The 20,510-nt window shown below is 38.7% G+C and overlaps 1 protein-coding gene across 2 annotated transcripts in view; it reads right to left on the bottom strand.

The window, feature by feature from the left end:
* The window catches only part of LRIG2 (leucine rich repeats and immunoglobulin like domains 2), a 50,515-nt gene that overhangs the window by 8,004 nt on the left and 22,001 nt on the right, over positions 1-20,510 (bottom strand). Inside the window, exons 2-13 of one of the 2 annotated variants that reach the window (XM_070745642.1) lie at positions 17,823-17,894; positions 14,618-14,692; positions 13,908-14,042; positions 12,677-12,820; positions 10,371-10,514; positions 9,979-10,122; positions 9,649-9,792; positions 5,377-5,460; positions 3,918-3,989; positions 3,622-3,690; positions 2,435-2,598; positions 542-862 (exon numbers count right to left, since the gene is read on the bottom strand). In XM_070745642.1, the coding sequence (XP_070601743.1) occupies positions 542-862; positions 2,435-2,598; positions 3,622-3,690; positions 3,918-3,989; positions 5,377-5,460; positions 9,649-9,792; positions 9,979-10,122; positions 10,371-10,514; positions 12,677-12,820; positions 13,908-14,042; positions 14,618-14,692; positions 17,823-17,894 (1,568 nt within the window). The remainder of the gene's footprint in view (positions 1-541; positions 863-2,434; positions 2,599-3,621; positions 3,691-3,917; positions 3,990-5,376; positions 5,461-9,648; positions 9,793-9,978; positions 10,123-10,370; positions 10,515-12,676; positions 12,821-13,907; positions 14,043-14,617; positions 14,693-17,822; positions 17,895-20,510) is intronic. The other variant, XM_070745643.1, reaches the window with a different exon arrangement.

Below are 20,510 nucleotides of genomic sequence, written 5' to 3'. Positions count from 1 at the left end.
AGCTGTTCCCCTAAACCACAGTTAAAAATCCTTAGTATTTATAGTGATTTTTGTTTTCTTCTTTTTTTAAAAAAATGAAAAAAAGGTCCTTGTGCCTAGTCTCTATGTAAGAAGTCTTTCATAACTTTTCAGCACCGGCTATTTTTTTTAACCTCATATTTTAGGGAGGAACTGAAAAGGGAAGGATTGTTGGCACACATTTGGAAGCTAAAAAAATGGCAAATCTTTTTTTTTTCTGATGAGACCATGGAAGTGATCTGTTGGGGTTGTATCACATATGAAACTGCTGAAAACTGAAACTGCTGTCAAAGATTATGTAAACATATATTACTTTCCCTTGGATGTCTGTCCTCCCCACACAGCGCTACCTAGGAACAATGAGATCACTTTGGCCAGAGATATAAATTTCTTACTTGCAATGGACTATTGGAATTATATGAAATATATAGGCTCTCAATCCCTCTTTTGTACAATGAATTTCAAGGATTTTTTTCCCTCTTAAAACAAAACAAAGCAAAACAAAATCACCACTGCTGCATACCATTGACAGTCAACGTGGCCTTGTTGGAATAATTGGACCCAAAGTGATTGAAGATGATACACTGGTATTTTCCTTCATCAGTAAAGTTCACATTGAAAACATGCAGGATAGAAGTATATTCTAGGATTTCACCATCTTGTTGTTGATACCGGACATAATTTTCTATATCTGCATCGTATAAAATTTCACTGTCCTTTCTCCAGGCAGCAGATATAGGCAAATCACTGCTGCTCACGGCCTTGCAAGTCAAGGTAACATTGGCTCCTCTAAGTGCAACTGTAGTGTCAGGATGTGTTCTAATCTGTGGCTTGGGAAAGTCATCTACGAAAAACGAACAAAAATTAGCTACATGTCCTTTTCAAAAGGGAAACGAAGTAAATATTGATATAAATTGTAATTCATCAGAAATGAGTAGGTGGGAAAGCTTTGAAACCAGATGGAAGTGTGGAACACACTGTTAACTACAGTAAGAGCAAGAGATACGTAAGACAACCCAGGCATTCTCATCATATGTTCAAAGGGAAACATCTTCTGGCACTAATTTGTATCTTTTTTTACTGCTCCAGCTTTTATTCATTAAGAATCTGAATAACATATTTTGAAAAATCCATATTGTCTCTGGCAATATCAACATATGCCTATTTTCCATTGGCAAGAAAAGTATCTAGACAATTATTTAAAAGCTGTTATAAGGAACAAACATGGAGACAAGGGGTTGGTTGCTGCAAAGTGCCCATCTTCAAAAAATGACAAAGCTAAAATTATACTGTACAATGTAAAATAAAACCTGTCATTAAATATTAGCCAAAGATTTGCACATAACTCACTAAGATTCTGCCATAGTTCCCAGAACTTCCTCACAATTAATGGAAACAAGAAATTGGGCACATTTAAATGTTTAAGTCCTGCAGATTTTCAAAATATTACAGTAGTCCCTCACCTATCGCTGGTGTTACGTTCCAGACCTGGCCGTGATAGGTGAAATCCGTGATGGGGAATTTCTCCTCCTTCCCAGCTCTTTCTACAACCCCAAGCACACCGCCGCCGCCACCAACCACTAAGCGCGCCTCCAAAGACTGCCTTCTCGGCACTGGCGAGGCGGGTTGAATGAGGGGACGGGCCTCCGCCGGAGCTCAGTCCCCGCCCCGCTCATAATTCGCCCAGCCGCGGGCTGGTTGGCTTGTCCTGTATCTGTGCCAACGCTGACTTCAAAACCCGCGATGAAGTGAAGCAGTGGTGGGTGAAGCGCGATATAGCGAGGGACTACTGTAATTCCATCCATTAGAATTTTTTTTTCCAATCATGGCGATTTTAAGATATTCTGTAATTCTGGGAATTAAAGTTCACACTTCTTAAAGTTGCCACATTTGAAAAACACTGCCTTGGAGTCTCTATTTCATTCTGTCAAGTTGACTTTGAGAGACCTTAATATCCCATGCAAGGCCAGGCATGATTCATAAACCAATGGAAGTTACCCTTAAAAAATATTAATAATAATGTTTTGCAAAAAAAGAGAATGCCAAAGTATTAAGGCCATTGTACTTGCCATTTTTCTCTATCATTTAAGCTTTCCCTTAACATCCAGGTTGACTTATTTGAAAATCTGGCTATTGTGAAGTTTGTTTACTGAACAAACTAGAAAAAAATGTTCCAGACAACTTCTAAAATTTGAGTCTAGGGTTTTTGAAACAACACTTGGGCTAATTATATATGTGCTTAAGGTATACACAAAAAATCATGGTAATTCACATAAACCAGATGGGTAAGTCGATGAAATCACATTTTTCTTCCTAATTCATACATGCAACCATTTTTCAGGACAAAAATTATCAGTAGGTTCATCATAAGATGATATTATTTTCTTTTAAAAAAAAAGGATAAGAGAACACAAACCACAAATGAAGTCTTCAGTGTTCAGACTGAGAATGCTCCTTCCAGCTAGCCATTCCGGATGAGCACAAACAACATTGACAGTGTCCTGCAAACGGCTGTGGAAAAGCCAGTGGGGGAGCCATTTCAACTGGCAGTCACACAATAAGCTGCTAGTGTTCAACAACCTGAAAACATAAGGCACAAGGAAAAATGCTGTATGCTGGAAGGCAAAGAAATAACAGCTCGCTTACAGTTACAGGGCATGATTCTTTCTCCTGATTATTTCTGCTAAAATATTTGAAAAACGTCATTAACATTTCTGTATTATATGCTAGATTTTCCTAAAATTGTTTGTAGATGTAATACTTTTAATATTTTACATTTCTGTCAACCAACTCACATGCAAAGAGGTAATACCTAACAAGAGAGAATTGTTTCTAAACATAATCAATAGCATGTTTATAATTACAATGTTACTAGAAATAGTAAATCATTGCAAAAATAAATAACTAAATAAAGCAATCTGCACTAACTTCAAAAGGATATGAAAAGACTGTCAATCTGGTGAAGAAAGCAAACTATCTTATTATAGCTATATTCATATTGGTATTTCTGCAAATGCAATTTGTGAAGATTGAATATTGACTATAGCCTTTAAGCTGAATTACTTAGTAATGCAATTACAATAGCACTGGTTTGAAATACTAAAATGTACTATGATGTCATTTGGTTAAGCCTATCATGTGAAGCCAGTATTCTCTTGGTTTTTTAAAAAAATCATCCAACGAAGTATATACTGAAAGAGAGACAGTTCTGAAAATATATCATTCATATCCTTTCTTAAACATAACCTTGTATATAGCTGGTAAAACAATACATTGGATCCTTTGATGTCTATATGCTGCTGGTCTTGATGTGTTTTTATTCTTCAACAGTCATTACAGATGTTATCTGAAATGTTTAATGCATTTCAGTTTTTTAAAAAAAATATTGCTTAACTTAACAAAAGTTTTGCCTCTGAAAAGGGCAAAACTTCCCTTTGTCACAGGGAAGATAATTCAAAAGTAGTTTAACTAATCAAATAATTGGTGTAATCAGGAAAAAAAATCCATATTGACTAAAATGTGTTTTACAAATACAAGTCCTTTTAAGTGCAACTAATTTATTAATATTGAATGAATTTAACATTTTCAACATTAGATACTTACAATTCTTTAAGAAGAGGCTGGGAAAAACCACCTTCTTCAATAGATACTATAGCATTGTTGGTCAGGTCTCTACAAAATTAAACAAGAACCATGTATTCGTAAATTTGTTTCATGACTGAATTTTTAAAACTGAGATCTATTCTACAGAAAAAAGATTGCTCTCCCTCCTCCAAACAGCATAAGAAGAGCCGCTCCGAGTCTACGGAGAGGGGCTGCATACAAATCTAATAAATTATTTATTATTATTATCATCATCATCATCATCATCATCATCATTATTATTATTATATACTTACAGATATTCAAGAGCCTGAAGATCAGAAAGCGCTTTCTTTGTAATTGACTTAATTTGGTTTCCTTGAAGAATCCTTTAAAAAAATAGCCAAAAAGATATTTATACTGAAGCAATTCATTGGTGTAAAAAAAAATAAAAATCAAGGCCCTTGATAACATATGTTCTCTGCCTTTTGTAGCAACATGACTATCACCAAAAAATACATAAAGTGAAAAGTAGTATATGAATTCTAATTTATTTTAATAAAAAAGAATTTGCAAATGCACATGCAGTATTTTAGGCAGACCACACGATGGTGCCACTCTGCTAGAATTAGCAAGTTGTCACAGGATGTAGAAGAGTGATTGGTACTACATTATATTTCATCTCAGAAGTTGGTAAAGAAAAAAAGAAATAATAAGGATAAGGTTATATAGAATACCAACCTGTTCAGAAACAATAAATTTTATGTAATACCACACAGAGAAAAAAATTAAGATTAAAACTCAACAGTTTTTATTTCAACTTGTTAGATATTTCTTAGAAGCAAAGAGATTACTGAGGCTAAAGTCCTCTACTGCTTCTTGCACTTTTTAAGCTTCTGGCCTTTAATTGGAGACTCAGGAGAATGGTATCCGTTCTTTCCTTTTCCTAACTTGGCATCAGTTTCTGCCTTTGTTGTAAAAGGACCAACATTTCTCTTTTTTCAACTGAGAAGAGGAGGGAGGGGGGAATCTCCCTCTGCATGTCATTCAGTGCAGATATTGCTTTTTTTTGTGTGTGACTGCATATAAGGTAAAATAACTGATTTGAAGAAAAAACTTAAAGCAACAAATCCCAACAGGAAATTCCTCTCCAAAATATATTCTTACCAGATAGCAACTATGTAATATGACCTATAAATATTGATTCTCATCTATCAATGAAGCCACACAAAACCCTTTTTCCTTTATAATGTGGTCAAAAGAAGCAGATTTTTAAAAAAAACAAATTATACTTTAACATTAGCTGGAATTAGCTCAATAAACCATAACTATGTCCACACAGTATGCCAAGCTAAACTGAGGTTTACAACCACATTTTGGCTATGTCTTCGTCATCATTTCAACCTCCAATATCCACCGGAGGTTGATTATCTCTTCCATACATTTCCAACAATTTGGTCCTAAGCTTTTTTTTCTTTCTTTCTTGGGCCTGCAATACTTGCTGATGTCGTCTATCCGTATGGTACAAATAAAGCCCTGTCTTTTTGAAGGTATAACTTTTTATGATACTATTTTTAATTAAGTGAGTTGAAAATCTAATTTTATCACATTCATAAAACCTGACATGCTCAACTGTTATTTTTTTAATATGCTAATATCAGAGCTAAGCTTTAAACAACGTGAAAGGTTTCTAAACATATCAATAAAAAAAAACCTGTCGCATAATCTGAAGCTTTCACTATTAAATCAATCAAGTCTACAACTTTAAAAACTTACAGTTTATTAAGTCTCTCAAGACCTATAAATGCTTCTTCATTTGCATCTTCTATGGCCCAAGAGATCTCATTGTTCCGTAGATCTCTAAAAATATAAATACACATTCCAAATAAATATTTGACAAAGCAAAGCAAAAACAAAACACATTCTTCTAACCCAGTGTTTCTCAACCTTGGCGGTTTGAAGATGTGTGCTGGCTGGGGAATTCTGGGAGTTGAATTCCACACATTTTCAAACCGCCAAGGTTGAGAAACACTGTTCTAACCCAATTACTTCTCTCTCTTTCAGGTTTTGCCATTTTTAAGATTCAGTTTTGTAATAAAAAAATCCTCATATGGATATTCAAATTTCTGGTCAGTATAAATGAGATATAATTTGGTTAAAAAATATGACTGGAAGAATTAATACATGCGCATAGCCCCAATGGGAAAGTGGAATTATGGAAAATCATTAGAGCTAAAGCCAGACAGCACTGTTACTCCAGCTGAACACTATCTATTAGTTTTTAATGGCTTCAGTATGTCATTTACCACCAACTGGTGAGCCTCTTCAAATGAATTAGTGTTGTACCATTGTTGTAAATGATTTTATGTTAATGAAGCAAGAAGCTTATAACATTAGCATAGTAAGAGATGAGATACAGGTTGAGTGAAGAATCGCTAGCCAGAAAAACAGATTTTCAGAGAGACATGTGGGTGGTTTTATTCCCAAATTCTATTATATGCCAATGTAACTTCCGTTTATCCCTTTGTGCTCTACATCCTTCTAAAGGATAGAAAAAGAAAGCTGTTAAAACCAATTCAGTGAACTTGTAAGAAAAGAGGATGCTTAGCTGAAATCTAATAATCTTACTAGTGCTAAGGACAAGTCATAAATTTATAACAACTTTCACTTTCCTCTCAATTTTAGTGAATGCAAAACTTAGCCAATAGTTTATCAATGAGAGTACACACAAAAAAAAAATCAACACAATTTTTAAAAATACACTATATCTGTCATTTGGTACAGGTAATCCTCAACTTACGACCACAACAGAGTCCTAGATTTATGTGAGAAACTTGTTAAGTGAGTTTTGTCCCATTTTACGACTTTTCATGCCACATTTGTTAAGTGAATCACCAGAGTTGTTAAATTAATCTAGTTACCCCACTGACTTTGCTTGTCAGAAGATGCAAAAGATGATTGTGGCGTTTTAACTATCATAAATGTGAGTCAGCTGACAAGCATTCAAATGTAAATCACATAACCACGGGGATGCTGCAACAGTCATGTCTGAAAAATGGTCATCAATCACTTTTTTTCAGTGCCATTGTAACTTCGATTGGTCACTAATAAAACTGTTGCAAGTTAAGGACTACCTACCGTATTTTTTGGAGTATAAGACGCACCTTTTTACTCCCTAAAAGAGGCTGAAAACTCAGGTACCCTGAATGTAGCCTTTCCCCCCAGCTATAACTAGCTGCTAACGATCTTCCCAGCTCTTACCTTGCAGGCTCTTTCATTGTTTCTCTCTGAGAAGAATATTTTCCAAGTCTTAAGTCTTTGCAGGGTTTTTTATTGCTCCCAGCTCTTAGCAGCTTGCAAGCTCTTTCATTGTTACTCTCTGCAAAGAATGCTTTCCAAGCCCTAGGTCTGTGCAGGGTTTTTTTTTTCATTGCTTAACTTACTCAGAATGTTTCTTTCCAGCCCTAACCAGGTGCTAATGATGTTTCCAGCTTTTTGGGAGCTTGCAGCTTGCAAGCTCTTTCATTGTTACTCTCTCCAAATAAGGGTTTTTTGTAAGCCCTAATCAGGGGATAAAATAATGTGCGGAATCTGACCAGACTAACGATACTAGCCAGATGAATATCTGGTAGGTAGATCCCCCCCCCTATGTTCCTCCCCCCCCCCCCCAAAAAAAATAAAGTGTGTCTTATACTATGGTACATCTTATACTCCGAAAAATACAGTATATAATTTTGCAACATTTTGCACTATCAAAATAACCTGATGTACTCATGCTGCAAAATGAGAGAATATTTAAGATGTTTATTATTTTCAGGAATTAATTTGGTAACTGTATATAAATGGATAACAAATTCCTTAATAAAGGCAGTTTCACAGTAAATATCTCCCCTATTAGTTATAACTTAACAGAAAGCTTGTATGCTAAAATAAATGCTATGCTGCATTTTGATTTATAATTATGCAGCACATATTCTGTATTCCAGCCTGAAACCAGGGCAGTAAGTTAGTTTATACTGCAAAGCCACTGACACACAGGAAAAGATCTATTAAAGGACAACTTTTCCGACTGTTGAAGTTGACACATTCCAATGTCATGTGTAACTAGAACAAGTTCTTTTGAGTAGGCCCTTACTGGGTGGGCCAATAGGCATTTACATTTCATGCCCAGTTAGGCACAAATACTTGAAGCCCTGTTAATCACTCTCAGACTATTGTCTGTAAACATCCAATGACCCTGAACCAAAAAACTAGCCAGTCAGCAGCTTGATGTGTCTCAAGATTCCAGCAAAATTCACTAATTAATCTGCTATTCTTTTGTTTTATGCTACAAGTTTAAAATATTAGCTTTAAACTAATCCCTTTAAAAGGATGCATTGAATGTAAAAGAGGGTAACTGATTATGCAAGTTTTCTGAAGGCTGTTAACTATTTGGGCAACAGATTATTCTCTTTTCTTTCCCAATAATACTTAATGATAGCTGGGAGTGAAAGAGAGCTCCGTCACTTTCTATTTTCTCATGATATATTTTAGTTATTCTCCCTGAGAAAACTTGTTACCCCAACTCAGTCTCATTTACACTTTGTTGTGCAGTTTCCATGTCTATACCTAAAAATATACTCTATCCAAGTAATCCTTTTTAAATATTTTTAAAGATAGTAATATGAAGGTTAACCATGCTCTTTACTTTTTATACATTCAGAAGAATTTCAAACATTTTACACATCTCTGGAGGCTTTTTTCATCTCTCGGAACCATTTAAAATCGGCTGTGCTGTTTTTGCTCCAGAAAGAAAAGAAGCAATAAGCCATTTGACGAAAATAACTCGGGGTATGAGGATTAATGTTGCAGAAAAGACAAAAAGCCTTGAGCAGATTTCAGTGGAAAAATCTGAAAGACTGTATCTCCTATCCTTTTGAAAACTGATGCTTCTTTGCTACAGCAGAGCTCACCAGGGAAATGAGTAATGCTTAATTTCCAGAAAGAGAAATGCCAGAAATTCCTGAGGGATAATACCATTTTCACAACCAACCTTTCTCCACTGATCTTTATGAAGGACAGGTTGCTTTTCGCTGGACAGAAAGTGAAAAGTATTCTGCATATGTTCAGATGCTAGATTTGTGCACTATTATATCTTTGTATCTACTTGCAATTCAGCCTCCTATCCTAGCACAGAAAGAACTCAGCCTGAAAAAAAGGGCTTGCTTAGGAGTTCTTCATGAAAACAGATGGTAAAGTAGCACCTATCAATGACTCCATAAGAATTACTCAATGTTATATATACAAAAGATCCATGGAAATGCTGAATCCTTTAGAAAAAGCACCTAGAAGTACTGAAAACAATAAACCTGAGCAATACTGCCCATTCTTTGATATAATAAGCCTTCTGCTGCACGAATCCCAGCGACCGATTAGGTCCCACAGAGTGGGCCTTCTCCGGGTCCTGTCAACTAAACAATGTTGATTGGCGGGCCCCAGGGGAAGAGCCTTCTCTGTGGCGGCCCCGACTCTCTGGAACCAGCTCCCCCCAGAGATTAGAACTGCCCCTACCCTCCTTGCCTTTCGTAAACTCCTCAAAACCCACCTTTGTCGTCAGGCATGGGGGAATTGAGATATCTCCGCCGGGCCTATACAATTTATGTATGGTATGTTTGTATGTATGTCTGCTTAATAATGGTTTTTTTTAAATATTTTAAATTGTAAATTATTAGATTTGTTATGAACTGTTTTATTGTGTTGTGAGCCGCCCCGAGTCTACGGAGAGGGGCGGCATACAAATCAAATCAAATAAATAAATAAATAAATAAATAAATAAACAAACAAACAAACAAACAAACAAATAATAAATAAATAATAGACCTGCCTCATTTTACCTTTTGAAATGCATATAAATAATCTAAGGCCAATCTTCAGAAAATGGACGCACATCTCCTTTGTGTTCTGAATACCATAAGCATTACTATCACCCTCTGATGAGAGTGCTTAAGTTTTATTCCTGCTAACTCCCTTTGATAAATGTTATTTCCCTTCCAAATTATATATACTTACAAAGTCTGTAGATATGAGAGTCCTTTAAAAACCCCATCAGCGATGTAACTAAGTCTATTGTCACTCAAATTTAATTTTTCCAATACATTCACTCCAATAAGAGCAAAGTCATCTAGGCGAGTCAGTTGATTGTATGACAGATCTCTGAAATGAAACGCACAATAAAGAAAAAAAGTAAGTAATAAGATTGTTGAAATGTTGTGACACCACTAATCAATTTGATTTGAGGAGACAGATCCATTTTTGTAAGGTATATTAAGAAACTTTCCCAACTGAGATAGCAATTTATTCCATTAAATTTACCTCAATAAAACAAATGTAAGTACTTACAGTTCAGAAAGACTTTGGCAGAATTCCCATGCATCAGGTCCAATCCTGTTAATGGCATTCTGACTGATATAGAGCTTTTGCAGGGCCTTTAAGCCATATAGCCATCCCTTATTTACTTCTGTCAGATTATTCTGTTCCAACTCTCTGCAGAATCAAAAGAAAAGGTTACATGTTTTAAATCATGTATTTGTGTATGTATTTAGATGCACATCATACATAGAAATTTGCTAGTAGAAATACTGTTGTATCTACAGGTCCTCAATGCAGAAGCCAAGACAAGTTAGAAAGCAAAGAAAGGAAAGGTTTAAGTAGAAAGCAAAAGGCAATGAATTCAACATTCATTAACTGTCACTGTTTCTGAAAACTTTATAATGTGTACATAGTATACTCACAATTCTTCCATATTATTCAGTCCAAAAAAGGCACCATCCATCAGATTATTAATTCCATTGCGCTGCATTTTTAATGATTTCAATGAGTCTAAGCCTTGAAAGGTAAGGCTTTCTATTACCTTAATTCGGTTTCTTTTAAGTTCCCTGAAAATAATAATTTAAATATAAGGTAACAGAAATAATGCAATCATCCATCCATCCATCTGATCAACAATTATAACTTTTTCTATGCTTGCTATTCTAATAAAAGCATTACAAAGATATTGATGTAATACGGAAAACATAATTTAGCCATCAAAAAGACAAAATCTGAATTACAAAACTAAATGGTCAAAGCTATACTTAGTATTAACATATATTTAAACATATAAATCCTCAGATGACCAATATTTCCACACTGAACAAAGAGTTTAGGTAGTACACTTAAACCAGGACTTCAGCAAAATATTTTTTTTAAACTCCTCATATTAACCATTATTTTAACATTATCCCATTATTTTAATGCATGCAATTATATAATGCATGCATATTTAACTTATAATGCCAGTATATATATTTGTTTGAAACTGAAATGTTATTTAAACAATATTTATTTATTTATTCATTCATTCATTTATTCATTCATTTATTCATTCATTCAATTTTTATGCCGCCCTTCTCCTTAGACTCAGGGCAGCTTACAACATGTTAGCAATAGCACTTTTTTAACAGAGCCAGCATATTGCCCCCAAAATCCGGGTCCTCATTTTACCCACCTTGAAAGGATGGAAGGCTGAGTCAACCTTGAGCCGGTGATGAGATCTGAACCGCTGACCTTCAGATCCAGTCAGCTTCAGTGGCCTGCAGTACAGCACTCTACCTGCTGCGCCACCCCGGCTCTTAATATATACAGTGGTCCCCCGAGTTTTGCGATCTCGATCATTGCGAAACGCTATATCGCGATTTTTCAACCCGGAAGTAAAAACACCATCTGCGCATGCGCGCCCTTTTTTCTATGGCCACGCATGCGTAGATGGCGCCGGGCAGATCAGCTGCTGGGCGGCTTCCCTGGGTCTTCCCCCTCTTGCTGGCGGGAGGGCGAGCGGCGGGCATCAGCGAGGAGTTTGCATGGGCGGCGGGGAAACCCCAGCGCCGCTTCCCAGCTGAGTCCTGAAGCCAAACGCGGAAGTTCGCTTCAGGACTCAGCTGGGAAGCGGCGCGAGCGAACGGCGTGGGCGGGCGTGCGGGCAGGCAGGCGGCGGACAAGCAGCGGGCGTGGCAGCAGCGAGGAGTTGGCGTGGGCGGCGGGGAAACCCCAATCTTCGGCTCCTCGCTGCTGCGGTGGAAGTAAAAACACCATCTGCGCATGCGCAGATGGTGTTTTTACTTCCGCACCGCTACTTCGCGAAAAACCGATCATCGCGAGGGGTCCTGGAACGGAACCCTCGCGATAATCAGAGGACCACTGTACTTATAGCACAATATGAATTTTATTTCAACAAGATACTAAAATTGAGTGTTTGGTAGGCATCATCTTCAGGTAGTCTCAATTTATAGCCAGTTACCCCAGACCTCCCTCGGGATACTTAAGACTTGGTTATGAAGTTCTAGTGGTCACATGACTGCATTTCAAATGCTTGCCGACTGGCCTACATTTATGGCTATCCGTAGTACTTCACAGTTACATGCCCATGTTTTATGATGGTTTTGCCAAAAACCTGCCGATAGTGAATCCTTGCCTTTATTAAGGAGCTGATCAGGTCAGTCATGTGGATGACCTGATTTATGACCATCACTACTTATAAGCACAATGGGCAGGCTCTATTACGATCATATGTCAAGGACTACCTATAATTCAATTCCTGCTCAAATTCAGAATCATAGAATGTTGGGAACATTGAGCAGGGATTCACAGTAGTACAGGGCTGTCAAACTCAAGGTGTGTGCCCCTCCCGAATTCCATTTTTGCTGACAGAGGGTTGCAGGAGGCCGTGGCAGCCAAAACGGGAACTCGGGAGCCTATTTTTACTAGCAGAGCACTTGGGCCACCACAGGTGCTCCCTGACATGAGTGACATCATGCTGGCCACGCTCAGCCCAGCTCACCTGAGGTCAAACACAATCCTGAATCAGCGCTCAATGAAATCAAGTTTTATACTCCTGCAGTAGTATAAATGACCCATCACTAGAAATTTAACTAATATTCTTAACTTGTTTTATTAGACACATACATTTAACAATCAAATACTTCTCTAGAATGAATTTATGGCATTCGTTAACATTCCTTTCCCTATATGGGCTTCAAATTGACAATGTATAATCACTTACAAGAACTGCACATAAGGAAGCTTCAAAGTCTTCAGTGGAATCATGCTTATCTTGTTTCTGTTCAGTTTTAGAACTATTAAGGAGTTGGACAGGTTATCAAAACAGCCTGCTTCCAGAATAGTTATTCTATTGTTGCTCAAATTCCTATAAAACCAGAGTTTAGAAAGGCAGATGTTAAATTCTGATGGCATAATTTAACAAAAGAACCAAAGGTGTCTATTGCATTTTGATTTAGAATTGAAATTTACTTTCATAAAGCTTAGTATGCTGTTTCACTGACAGTTAGAATTAATTGCATACAATTAAGTAATGATCTTATATTCACAGTTTTCTAGATACTACTACTCATGAAATGCTTGTCCAAATGCTTGAAATATGAAACATATTACAACTTTGAGGAATTGAGACTGAGACAAACATTCCTTTTTCAACCTGTCCATATTCAGGCATTGCACTAAACTGTAACTAAGCTGACTCTATTCCCACATAGCTGAAGAGTGTTCATTTCTGCTTTTAAGTAATTGTGGCTTATGTTTTTAGAACTATTAAGTACAATTAACATTAAACAGTTTATGGTTTGTTTTAAACTAACCATAGTAACCATGGTTACTATTAATTACAGATCCTGGTCCAGACATATATGTTACAATTAACTAAAAATGAAACCTTTTGAAATGTGTTGCAAAATAAACCGAGAATGTATAAATCTGGGTGGATAATACAGTCATTCACTTACTAAGCTACAGTTTAGCATGTTTAGAATCATATCATATTCATACAGTGAAGATCTACTTGTCATTATTAAAGTCTATCTGCCTATCCTATTTCCAATCCCCAATCAGTTGATAAGTTAACATTAATAGGTTCTACTATTCCTGCAATTAGTATTTTGAGGGATATCACCTTCTAATCTGGGAATCCATACAACCACCTGTATTGCCATCCCTCCATTCAACAATTCCTTAATCCATTGTGTGAGGTTTTACTAAATCCTCTTTTTACAGCATGTATAATTTTATTAGTACCATTGTGAAGTTTGTATTATTTCATTAATATTATCATGACTTCATTAAAAAAGGCAAATACAATATATATACATATGTTATTTGATGCACAGAAATCCATTAAGAACCCTTGCACTATTTTTATATGAAAGGAAAAAAATGAGGATAAATATACTGGAAAATAAACAACTTTCAATGCCTCGTGCTAAGTATCCCCATCTACTTACAGGTACTTCAGCTGCATATATGGGAATGAAGAAACTTTGATTTCTGTGATGAAGTTGGAACTGAGATCAAGGTTCTCCAGGGAGAAATAAGGTTGCAGTTGTTCAGAGACAATCTCCTGAATTGAATTATGCACTCTAAAACATAAACAAGCATCTTAGAAGTCATACTTATATTATCTCTGAAATTTCAGCTCCTTAAAAAAATACAGATAAACATCTTGTAGATTAAATATAACTCTAGAATAATATTTGGAAGCTGTTTATTTTGATGATACAAACTGTTTTAAGTCAAATTAAAGTATCCTTTTAGTGGACAAACCTGGATGAGGTTACTGCAAAGTATCACAGATCACTTCAATTTTCTTTTGGGATTATGGTTCTAGAATGGGCTTCTCCGTTGATTTGATGGGCTACTATCCAAATAGCTTGATGGGTCACTTGCCAACAAATGATTGCTGGCAAGTGATTTTAACATATTTAAATGTTCAATATGAACGGATAGCACAAATGTGACAATGCAATTCTAGTATTACTCTTGTTCTTTATTGCTCTTTCATTCTACGACTAGATATTAATTACATACGTTTTTCAATTTACTTTTCAAACATCCCCCCATGCTTCATTTTTATTTGACTGATTATCTAACAAATTTATATTCTAAACTGCTAAGTTTAAAAATCATCCTGAGAAATCTGTGAATATTAACTTACAATGATAGTACTGTGATATTAGAAGTTGCTTCACCAAAGTGGGGAATGCCACTTAGTTCATTGTGATTCATCTTCCTGAAAGAAAGATTTATTTAGTAGACTCAAAAAGAAGCCAAATCAACAAATTAAGAGTAATATTCTTGTTCTATGTGCATTTTTAAAAAGTCAAGAAACTTTCTCAGAAGTGAACTTCATAAAAAGCAAAACAATTCAAAGCACCTAAATACATTTATTTTATTATCTGAATTCAGTCCTTCTGGCAAAATAAAAAAAATTGCAAACAAGCATGGATTATTACAGAAGTCTCACTGTGCTGAAGTGAGATACTTCAGAAGAATACTGATATTCTCTGTGAAATATTATGTGAAGGATTATTGGAACAATACATTCATAAGAGCATTAAAAGTAAATTGAGTTATTATTTGAGTTAAATCAACATAATTGATTCCCAATATTCTGAAATGTATTATTTCTCATAACTAGTCTACTTCTTTCTGGAGAAGATTAAATATCTAAATACTAGTTAATTTTAAATTCTATATTAAAATACAAAACATTTCTATATATGCAAACTAGTTTAAGAACCATATATTATGCAGCAAACTTGAAACTAAAAACTGTCATCAATATTACTATACTTATAATAGCAACAGCACTTAGACTTGCAGTATATACAGCTTTACAGTGCTCTATAGCACTCTTTAAGTGGTTTACAGAGTCAGCATATTGCCTCCAAACAATCTGGGTCCTCATTTTATCCACCTCGGAAGGATGGAAGACTGAGTCAACCTTGAGCCTGGTGAGATTTGAATTGCATATTCAATGCAACTTTCTAAATCTTGAATTCTGCGTATATGAATATAAGCCTGCTAAAGGAACGTGGTAAAGTACCCTGTAAAATCTAAACTGTCCACTTCTCAGCTAAATTATTTTAATGATTAGAAATATAGATGGTTCCCCCTAGCAAAACTTGGTTATAAAAAGGCAATCAAGTTCAGATTGGGCTAACAATTTATTGGAGAGCCACAGGCAGCCTCAGGGCTATAGGTCTGAGTAAGAACTGGGGCAGAAGGCAGAAGAACCTGTATGCCCTTGATATCCTCGGATGTGATCTGACCCAAAGTCAAACTTTAAACAAAAAATTATTTTGAACCCAATGCTAGAGAAAAAAAGTGCTCATGACTCTTATCAACATGCAAATTGGGGGTGGGGAAAGAAGCTGTGAAAAGAAAGGCTGAGTTTAAAAATAAATCAGATTGAGCTGGAGCTTCAGAACCAAGTTGTATACAGTGATCCCCCGGTTATTGCGTCCCCAACCATTGCGAACAGGGTAATTTGCGAATTTTGAACCTGGAAGTCAAAATACCATCTACGCATGCGTGCCCTTTTTTCTATGGGCACGCATGCGTAGATGGCGCCCGGCAGATCAGCTGCTGGGCGGCTTCCCTGGGTCTTCCCCCTCTTGCTGGCATCAGCGAGGAGTTTCCCCACCGCCCACGCAAACTCCTCGCTGCCGCTCGCCCGCCCTTCGCCCGCCCACGCCGTTCGCTCCCCCTCTTGCTGGCGGGAGGGCGAGAAGCCCTCCCCAGCACCCGCTCGCCCGCCCTTCGCCGCTCGCCCGCCCTTCGCCCTGGCCGCTTCTTCCCAGCGGAGAAATTCCAGCCCCCACCTGGTCCCGCCCGATCCTCCTCCCTGAGGCAGCTCGCCCTCCCATGGCCGCTTCCTCCACCCTCCATCGCAAGCCCTCGCCACCGCAGCCAACGCGCGCTGCGATCTTCAAGCCCGGCTCCTTTCGGCCCAGCATCCAGGGCCAAGCAGCTGCCTTCCGTGACTGAGCCTGGCTCGCCCGGAAGATCGTAGCGCGATCAGTGACGGAAGGCAGCCGCTTGGCCCGGGATGCTGGGCCGAGAGGAGCCGGGCTTGATCCGCTGAGCCTGGCTGGCCCGGAAGATCGTAGCGCGCGTTGGCTGCAGCGGCGGCGACATTGCTGCCGGCTTGGCTTCCCTCGCCGCTGCAGCCAACGCGTGCTACGATCTTCCGGGCCAGCCAGGCTCAGCGGATCAAGCCCGGCTCCTCTCGGCCCAGCATCCCGGGCCAAGCGGCTGCCTTCCGTCACTGAGCCTGGCTCGCCCGGAAGATCGTAGCGCACGTTGGCTGCGCTGGCGAGGGAAGCCAAGCAGGCGCGCCATTCTCCGCTGACTCCTAAAGCGGGGAAGTTCGCCAGGAGTCAGCAGAGAACGGCGCAACTGTTTTAAAACGATCGGAGCTTTCCAATGAGTCCCGAAGACAAACGGCAAACTTCCGCGTTTGTCTTCGGGACTCATTGGAAAGCCGCGCGGGTGTTTTAAAACATCCCCGCCGACATGGGGGGCTTGCTAGCACCCCCCCAAACCCGGGTTGGGGGTTCGGGGGGGTGCTAGCGAGCCCCCCATGTCGGCGGCCGTGCCGCCCCCCAATCTTCGGCTCCTCGCTAGCGCTGCGGAAGTTAAAAACACCATCTGCACATGCGCAGATGGTGTTTTTACTTCCGCAGCGCTACTTCGCGAAAACCCGCTCGTTGCGGGGGGTCCTGGAACGGAACCCTCGCAACGAGCGGGGGATCACTGTATTCTAAATCTTTTCGGCTTTGTGGACTGGTGGAGAGATGGGAGAAGGTATGGTTCCATATGCACAGCAGACAAGCATGCGTACAGCTCCATTTGTGTGAGTGGTTGGCATGTTCACCCAATGCTTGCGCAAATGGAGCACATGTGTTCACCCACTGCTTGCATGAGTGGGGATGCACACACGTGCCTTGGCCTGCCACTTCTATGGCCCAATTCTAAAACTGTGGCTCAGTTCCCAGTTTCAATGCCTGATAGCAGGCTGTGACTCGGGCCCACTCCCTCCTCCTTCTTAGTCAGCAATGACTGCAGGAGCCACAATTTGAATGGCTTATTTTCTTTTTCCACTGCATTTGCACCATATACTAAGGGTGTCTAAGGCAGTTCAGTATTAATATACCACTATATCACAGCTCTTATCATATTTAATCTTTTTTTACCCTTCCCTCCTTAAAACTCTTTCACCGAAAATCCTACTAATTGAAGCCTTTTGCAATTTTTTTCTAATCAACATGTCATTCTCAAATATCATGTCACTTGACATATTACAACTCTTAATGCCATATCACTTAGTTTATTACTTTACAGCTAAAGTAACTTACACTTCTTGCAGCATTTGACCCGATGAAATAATACTCCAATTAGAGGATAGCAAATTGTTATGACTCAAATCTCTGCAAGCAAAAAAGAAAATTATAACAGCTTAATGTGATATTCATCTCACAAAATCTTGAAACTACCTTCATTTCTAACTTTTCTAGTTGAATATAGAAAAGTATCACAAGAGAATAGACAGAATTTACAGGAGAAACTATTACCCGGCCAGGAATAATGTGACAGGGGAAGGTAACCTTATTGGAGAAGTTGCTAATGAAATTCTATTATATGAAAAGGGGAAAATTTATATTCTACAATCTAAAGCAGTGGTGGCGAAACTTTTTTCCCTTGGGTGCCAAAAAGCGTGCAGGTGCGCTATCCCACATACCTGAGTGCCCACATCCATAGTTCAATGCCTGGGGAGGGCAAAAACAGCTTCCCCCATCCCTCGGAGGCCCTCTGGGGGCCAGAAACAGCCTGTTTCCCAACTTCTAGTTGGCCCAGTAGGCTTGTGTTTCACCCTTCTCAGGCTCCAAAGGCGTCCCTGGAGCAGGAGGAAGGTAAAAATGCCCTTCCCCATCCCCCAGTCTCTCTGGAAGCCAAAAACGCCCTCCCAGAACCTCTGTGCAGCTGGCCGGCACATACATGCACGTTGGAGCTGAGCTAGGGCAACGGCTTGCATGCCAGCAGATATGGCTCTGCGTGCCACTTGTGGCACCCATGCCATAGGTTCGCCATTACTGATCTAGAGGGTCAAGACCAAAACCAAGAATGACACATGGTATTTCTTTCAAGATGGGTTCAGATTAAAGCATTTTGTCTATGGGTGTGTAAACAGTAAAGACTCTACTATCTGCATCTATAAAACAGTCTGTGAACTACAGGTAGTCCTCCACTTATGACAATTGAGCCCAAAATTACTGTTAAGTGAGACATTTGTTAAGAGAGTTTTGCACCATTTTACCACCTTTCTTACCACAGTTGTTAAATGAATCAATAAGTTATAACCTTGCAGTTAAATTAATCTTGCTGCAAAGGTTAATAAATGACCTTAGGACACAGCAATGGTTACAAATATGAATCCGTTGCCAAGGATCTGAAATTTGATCCCATGATCATGGTAATGCTGCTACAAAGATTGTAAATGTGAAAAGTGGTGATAAGTCACATTTTTCAGTGTTGTTGTAACTTTGAACAGTTGAACTGTTGTAAGTCGAGGACTATCTCTATTAAGGAGGTGTTGGACCACATGATATCTGGGCTGAATTACCTGGTACTCCTCTGGAACAAACCCCCTCCATCCAGGGTTTCCATCTCCTCACTACAATCCATCACCAGTACTGTGCATTTGATCCTACACAGTCAACTAAATAATCTACATGTTCACCTTTGTTTAGTTCAGCAATGGTCTTTATTTTCATTGCAACAATATTTATGAATCAGTTCATCCCAAAGATACTTCCCTGATAAAAACAGGTTGGGATGTTTTTAAACTGACAATATTTACAATTAACAGCACAGCCAACAATGGCAAAACAAAATCAAGGAGAAAATCCAAATACTTCCTGATATGATGAAGCTATGACAGACTTACATTCTTTAGCTTATGACTCAGCATTAATTTCAAAACACTGTGATGGAATGTCAGAGACTAAACATCAGAACCAGTCTCAGATTAAATGTTACCATGCATATTCCATAAAAACACACTTAAATATATGTCCAACTATCTCTCAGAACAAAATCTGAAGGTTTACATAAAAAGGCATCTAAAGTGTTCTATCACAAAATGTTCTCAAACCCACAATATTTATAACTCTCCCCCACACTATAATCTTGCTGATCCCAGGAAACACACCATATTTTTCAGTATATAAGACGCACCTTTTTTTCTCCCAAAAGGAGGCTGATAATTAGCGTGCGTCTAATACTCTGAATGTAGCTTTTTTCTCTCCTCCCCCCAGCCCTAACTATCTGCTAACAATCTTCCCAGCTCTTACCTTGCAGGCTCTTTCATTGTTTCTCTCTGCTAAGAATGTATCTTTTTTATCTCCTTTACAAACACACAAACATCTTTCTATCTCTTCCACTCAACAACACACCACACCCCCTGTTGCCTCTCTGATCAGCATTTTTAGGCAACGATTTAGCTTGGGTATTTTTCATGCTTGGACTCTCCAAGTGTCGCACAGGAGAATGAAGGTTGGTTTACCTGAACATTTGTTCTATATGCGCTGCAGGAGAGTCCAAGCATGGATCTGATTGGCCAGGGACTGAGTTGCAAATTCTTTGGTCACTCCTCTTCCTCCGGCTGAGTTCCAATTTTTCAACAAAGATCTGGATCTGGGAAAGGTGTAGTTCATCTGATACACCGACCATACCGGAACCAGGGTGGGGTTCAACTCTCCCATAGCGCACATAGAACAGATGTTCAGGTAAGCCAACATTCATTTTCCTGTGCACTGCTTGGAGAGTCCAAGCATGGAATATACCTAAGCTAAATTGATGTTGGGTGGAAAACAGATTGGTCCAGGGTCCCTTCGGGCGGTAGAACTTGTTGCAACACTTGGCTCCCAAACGCCATCTCCACCGAAGCAAACACGTCAAGTTTATAATTCCTCACAAACAGCGATAGCAAAGACCACGTGGATGCCCTACAAATATCAAGGATGGAGTCCTAGGTTACCCACGCC

This window comes from Erythrolamprus reginae, chromosome 3 (assembly GCF_031021105.1).
Source record: "Erythrolamprus reginae isolate rEryReg1 chromosome 3, rEryReg1.hap1, whole genome shotgun sequence".
Classification (NCBI taxonomy): domain Eukaryota; kingdom Metazoa; phylum Chordata; class Lepidosauria; order Squamata; family Dipsadidae; genus Erythrolamprus; species Erythrolamprus reginae.
Note: the sequence above shows the minus strand (reverse complement) of the source record. Positions and strands in the feature narration are given on the sequence as shown.